Below are 6,914 nucleotides of genomic sequence, written 5' to 3' on the forward strand. Positions count from 1 at the left end.
TCAGTGTGCTCACTGCTTTAAAATAACCTCAAAATGTAAAAAATTCAAAGAAGTCTTTACCTTTAGATATTACTAGATGACGCCCGCAACATCGTTGCGCCAAAATTAGTTTATTTTTCGGAAACCGTACATTTTTCCGGGGTAAAAAGTATCATAATATCCTTTGTGTCTCATTACCACGAATGCGCCTGTGTTGCGGCTGCACCGCAACGGGGCGCGCGGGGCGCGCGGGGCGCGTTCTCCTAGCTGCGCCGGCGCATGCGCCTTAGGCGCGAGCGCACACTACACAGCTATATTAGATATACTTTTACTTTTAAACTTGAGACAACTGCATCGGGCATTCCATAATTGTCATCGTAGGCGACCAGATCTTACCTTGTAATATTAACAATCTTATTTAATACAGTCCACTTAAGTTCTTAAATCTTTTATTTAAAACCTGGTAGCCTACATAAAATGGTCCTTCTTCGGTCATAATTATACAAGAACCACGGGACATCACAACGGATAAAATTCAAGTTGGCTAATTTCGCTGGAGGATACCTACAGGAAGATATATATTCTGCACCGAGGATACCTTTGGTCTTGGAGGACAGCTTGGACTATCTGGAGAGCACCTTGAACTGCGAAGTTGCTTGCCGACGCAGCAAAGTCAATCGGAGGACATCGCGGTCATTTCAAGGGCGTTTAATTTTGTGAGTCCGTTCCATATCTTTTCCTTTCATATCTTTCTAATTCCTTGTCTTTTATTTGGATCAGACATTGTGATCTCTTCATGTTTTTTATGTTAAAGTAATTTTTTAGCATTTTTAATGGTCGTCCTTGACAATTAAGGTTTGACCTCTAATAGTTTTCCCAAAATTAATTTTAACTTGCTAACTTTCATCTTTTACACTTAATATTAAATTATTTTATATCTAAAAGTGTACGAAGTTCCTTATTACAATCCCATAAACAGTTTTATTACCTTGCTGACAAGGAATCCTTTGTTTCAACTTTCAAGGGCACCACGTGTTCATAGTTGCGTCGCATTCAATATTGAAGCTTTAAAGTGCGTAAACGTATTGATTATTAGTTTATCATTAGGTAAAAACTTTGTTTTTCTTAAAAAATGAGTGATTCTCGCATAAAAGAATTAATTAAACAACGTGGTAGCCTTAAGGGGAAGCTTACAATATTCCAAAACTTCCTAAAGAATTTAAGTGATTGTGAAAGCTTGAGTGAAAATCATTATATTGAGTTGGAATGTCGTGTGAATAAAATTGAAAATGTACATAGTGATTTCGATCGATTTCAGACGGAGTTAGAGCTGTTATCGGATGATGAGGATCAAATGCTTCTTGAACGCGAGGAGTTTGAATCAAAGTATTTTTCGCTTATGGCTTCAGCAAGAACAATGATAAATGAGTACGATCGTCACCGTAATCGTGAATTATCTCAGTCTGAAGCGAGCGTCGACCACGTGGATGCTATGCATGATTTCATCAGACTTCCTAAGATTAATTTACCAAGCTTTGATGGCGACTTTCAACACTGGCTGGAATTTAGAGATACGTATCTTTCACTTATTCATTCTAATTCTAAATTGAGTGATATTAATAAATTTCATTACTTGCGAGCTTCTTTGAAAGGCAGCGCTTCGCTAATTATTAAAAACTTAGAATTTACTTCGAATAACTATGTTATAGCGTGGCAATTACTTTCCAATAGGTATGATAATGAACGCCTGTTAGTTAACAATCACGTGAACGCCATTTTTAATTTGCCACCTATTCAAAATGAGTCTTGTTTTGCCCTCAGAAATTTAATTGATGTCACAAATCGTAATTTATGTGCCTTAAATTCACTTGGTCAACCAACAGACCACTGGGATGTTCTCATAATTCATATTATGACTAGGAAATTAGACAGTGTTACATATCGTCAGTGGGAAGAACAAAGAAATACAATAACTTCTACACCGACATTAAAACAATTCTTAAGCTTCTTAACAAATAGATCAGATTTATTAGATACTTTGCAACATGAACAAAAACATAAATATATACAGAATAATCAAAATTTACAACTTACAGATAATAAAAATAAACATAACCTAAAAAGTTACAAACTACAAACTACTGATAATAATAAAAATTCTTTAACATGTCCTATGTGTAAAAATAATCACTTTTTATTTAATTGCCAGGAATTTAGAAACTTAGACATTGATGCACGTCTACAAAAAATTAAACATTTTCAAGTTTGTAAAAATTGTTTAAAGCCTGGCCACATAGAAAAACAGTGCAAATTATCAAATTGCAAGTATTGTGCTAACAAGCACAACACTCTTTTACACAAAGACTTAGAAAATTCTAATTCAGCTATTGCTTTATCGACAAATTTAGAATCAAATTTAACACCACACATTTTGCTTTCCACAGCTATGGTGAAAGTGGCTGATGCTGACGGAAACCTACATCCTGCCAGGATCCTACTTGACAGCGGTAGCACATCGCATTTTGTAACTCAGGATCTTTGTGAGAAGCTGGGTTTGGTACGACGTAACGTAAGCTCCACTGTGACAGGTATTAATAATCAAACTTCCTTCAGTGCAGAGTCTTGCAATCTTACTTTAGAGTCAATTTCAAGTGACTACAAAATTAATTTACAATGTTACGTTTTGCCTCAAATAACAAATATGTTACCTTCTTGTAACATAAACATAAATTCATTAAAATTACCTCTTAATATTAAACTAGCTGACCCTTCGTTTTACATCTCTTCTCCAATTGACATATTGGTAGGAGCAGATATATTTTGGGACGTCTTATGTTCTAAATTCATTGATTTAGGTGAGCAACAACCTAGGTTGCAACAAACCAAACTTGGCTGGCTAGTTTCGGGTAAAATTTCTTATACACACATAAATTCAGATAATAATAATTTAAAATCAAATAATACTTTGTCTTGCCTTAGTGTCCAGACCGATGAATTGCTTACGCGTTTCTGGGAGTTAGAGACAATTCCTTCTAAGTACAATTTATCTTTAGAAGAACAATGTTGTGAAAAAAGTTTCGCAGAGAATACACGACGTAATGATGATGGTCGTTTCGTCGTTACGATACCTCTAAAACAATCACCAGAGGTTCTCGGCGATTCTTATCATGTAGCAAAAAATCAGTTTTTAGCGCTTGAGCGTAGGCTACAGCGCAATCCAGTTTTAAAAGATAGGTATTTAGCTTTTATGACCGAGTACCTAAACTTAAATCATATGAGCCCTTCTCGCTCATCTAATACAAAATCTTTTCTTATTACATGCCTCATCATGGCGTTATTCGAGAGGCAAGTACTACCACAAAATTGCGTGTAGTATTTAACGCTTCTTCAAAAACCACATCTGGAAAGTCATTTAATGACATCCAAATGGTAGGGCCCGTAGTTCAAGAAGACTTATTTTCAATTTTACTACGTTTTCGCCAGCATAAGTACGTAGTTTCAAGTGATGTAGAGAAGATGTATCGTGCCATTACAGTTGAACCGTCACAACGTTCTCTACAACAAATCTTATTTAGATTTAAGCCTAGTGACAAAATTCAGGCTTACACACTCAATACTGTCACGTATGGTACTGCTTCTGCTCCTTACTTAGCCACAAAATGCTTAGTATCTTTATCTGACCATTGCTCATATCCTGAAGCTAAATTTGCTCTACGTAGAGACTTTTATGTCGATGACTTTTTGAGTGGCGGGGATAGCATTTCCTCCGTCATTGAAATGTGTAAAAATGTAGATATAACATTAAAATCAGCTCATTTCTACTTAAGAAAATGGCAATCAAATAATAAAGAAATTTTAAATTCATTTTTAGATAGCTCGAATCAGAACGAAAATAGTAATAATAAAACTTTAAATTTGAATGAATTATTGCCATGTAAAACACTTGGATTACACTGGGATCCTTCTTTAGATAATTTGTTATTTTCGATTAATTTAGAAACTAAATTTAAAAAGATTACAAAACGAAATATTTTAGCAATTGTTAGTCAAGTTTTCGATCCTCTTGGTCTTTTAGGACCGTGTACTGTAACATCTAAAATTTTAATACAAAAGCTTTGGATAGATAAATGTGATTGGGATTCTGAAGTGTCTAAAGAAAATCAAAAAACATTTTTAAATTTCATATCCTCATTAAATATACTTAATAATTTACGCATTTCACGGTGGATCAGTATTGATTACGCTGTTTCGCTAGAGTTACATACTTTTTCAGATGCGTCAGAGCGTGCATATGGAGCATGTACCTACGTGAGAGCTGTTGACGTGCATGGCAATGTACGAGTTACTCTTTTAGCGTCTAGAAATAAAGTAGCTCCAATCAAGCCTACAACAATTCCTCGCTTGGAGTTGTGTGGTGCAGTTCTTGCCAGCAGACTTCACTCTAAAGTGGTATCGTCTCTTACTTTAAAATTTCTGAATTCATATTTTTGGACAGATTCCACGATTGTACTGTCATGGCTCAATACATCTTCTAATCAGCTAAAAACTTTTGTTCGGTCTCGTGTAGGGGAAATTCAAGACTGTACTGCTGGTCACAAGTGGAGCTACGTTCCGTCTAAACACAATCCAGCAGACCTGGTTAGCCGTGGCACCACAACAGACACTTTTGACCAATGTTCTTTGTGGTGGACAGGGCCAAACTTTTTAAAACACAAAGATATTAAATTTCCTGTGACACCAAATACACATAATATAGGTGCATTACAATCAGAAATTTCATTACATTTATCAAATTCAGAAAATAATAACAAAAACATAAATTCATTACAAAATTTAATAAATAAAAAATCAAATTATACAAAATTAATTAGAATATTTGCTTACATACTAAGATTTATACATAATTGTCAAAATAAAAATAAATTAACTAATTGCCTCTCTACTACAGAGTTAGGAAAGGCAGAAAACTGTATATTACTATTGGCTCAACAAAGCATGTTTCCAGATGAATACTTTACACTTAAATCTGGCAAACCTCTTTATAATAAGAGTAGATTATGTTCCTTGTCTCCATTTATAGACAGTAATAACTTACTAAGAGTAGGTGGTCGTCTTAATAATTCTTTTTATGCCTATGATGTCAAACATCCCATATTACTTTGCAGTAAACATCATGTTACACAAATAATTTTTCATAAGGAGCATATTAATTTGTTGCATGCAGGACCTCAGTTGCTTTTGTCTTACATAAGACAAAAATATTGGCCACTGGGGGGGAGGAACCTCGCTAGGCGCGTTGTACATAGTTGCGTGCGTTGCTTTAGATTTAAATCTAGGCCCATTCAACCCATTATGGGAGACCTACCTAGTGATAGAACTCATTTAGAATTCCCTTTTTTGAAAACCGGAATTGATTACGGTGGCCCAGTGTTGATTGCCGACCGTAAAGGCAGAGGTGCTAAATTGGTGAAATCTTACATATGCATTTTTGTGTGTTTTGCAGTGAAGGCGCTACACTTAGAGCTCGTCTCGGACCTCTCCAAGGAGGCGTTTCTGGCAGCTCTCTTTCGCTTCATTTCTCGTCGTGGCAAGCCTCAAACCATTTACTCCGATAACGGCACTACCTTCGTCGGAGCTAGTAACGAAATAGCATCATTTTTCAATTCTTGCTCTGACGATATTTCAACTGAAATGTCAACACATGGGATAGACTTTAAAACTATACCCCCTTATTCCCCACACTTCGGTGGATTATGGGAAGCGGCTGTTAAATCTGTGAAGCATCACCTGAGACGTGTACTTTCACTTACTCATTTAACATATGAAGAGATGTGTACATGTCTGGTTCAAATAGAAGGTATCCTAAATTCTAGACCATTAACACCTCTTTCCTCTGATCCATCCGATTTTACATGTTTGACTCCTGCTCACTTCCTCATAGGACGAACACTATTATCTGTCCCTCGACCTGACGTCGCAGATGCAAACATAAATCGTCTGCAACGCTACGAGAGAATCGAAAAACTCAAACAACATTTTTGGCTACGGTTCTCATCAGAGTATATTTCTCTCCTCCAGCAGAAGTCCAAGTGGAGAACTTCGAGCGACAGCTTGCAGCTCGGTGCTTTGGTGCTGGTTCGTGACAGGAGCCAGCCCCCTCTTCTGTGGCAGTTGGGTCGCGTTACCAAGCTGCATACAGGCCCAGACAACATTTGCCGGGTTGCTGAAGTCAAGACAAAGAAGGGTGTCATCCAGCGGGCTTACAACAACATTTGTCCACTTCCCACCAGTTCAAGTTGACCACCTTCAACTTGGCCCGGGCAGTATGTTGCGGCTGCACCGCAACGGGGCGCGCGGGGCGCGCGGGGCGCGTTCTCCTAGCTGCGCCGGCGCATGCGCCTTAGGCGCGAGCGCACACTACACAGCTATATTAGATATACTTTTACTTTTAAACTTGAGACAACTGCATCGGGCATTCCATAATTGTCATCGTAGGCGACCAGATCTTACCTTGTAATATTAACAATCTTATTTAATACAGTCCACTTAAGTTCTTAAATCTTTTATTTAAAACCTGGTAGCCTACAGCCTGTATTATACATTCTTAGTATCACCCTAAGGTTGGTTGGTAGAGAATGCCACAAGGCATTAAGCCCGCCTTTGTAAATTTGCATAAAGTGTTAATAAATAAATAATAAATAAATAATAATATGTGTTTTACCGGAACTTGAAGTATTCTCATAGTACCTTTCAGCACAATCGGTTCAGCGGTTTAGGCGTAAAGAGGTAACAGACTGACAGACAGATAGACACACTTTCGCATTTATAATATTAGTATGGATTCAAAGAAGCAGGTTTTTAAGTTTAGATGTTATTAAATTTAATATCTCCACCGTAGCGTTCAGCTGAGAACCGCATCGCTACGTGACCAGACC

At 37.0% G+C, this 6,914-nt stretch overlaps 1 protein-coding gene across 6 annotated transcripts; it reads left to right on the forward strand.

Moving 5' to 3' along the window:
* The first annotated feature begins 847 nt into the window (after positions 1-847).
* Positions 848-6,423, forward strand: LOC121737656. 6 transcript variants are annotated; one of them, XR_006037173.1, is made up of 3 exons: positions 848-1,086; positions 1,298-1,407; positions 6,061-6,199. XR_006037173.1 is itself a non-coding variant. In XM_042129320.1 (3 exons), the coding sequence occupies exons 2-3, from the start codon at positions 1,404-1,406 to the stop codon at positions 6,277-6,279; spliced, it is 801 nt and encodes a 266-aa protein (XP_041985254.1). In that variant the 5' UTR covers positions 907-1,086; positions 1,298-1,403; the 3' UTR covers positions 6,280-6,423. The 6 variants fall into 6 exon arrangements, 5 of the variants coding, with proteins under 5 accessions (XP_041985254.1, XP_041985251.1, XP_041985252.1 ...); XM_042129320.1 differs by having other exon boundaries at positions 907-1,086; positions 5,483-6,423; XM_042129317.1 differs by having other exon boundaries at positions 907-1,086; positions 1,298-1,346; positions 5,483-6,423.
* Positions 6,424-6,914: the final 491 nt, after the last annotated feature.

Source organism: Aricia agestis, chromosome 21 (assembly GCF_905147365.1).
Source record: "Aricia agestis chromosome 21, ilAriAges1.1, whole genome shotgun sequence".
NCBI classification, from domain to species: Eukaryota; Metazoa; Arthropoda; class Insecta; order Lepidoptera; family Lycaenidae; genus Aricia; species Aricia agestis.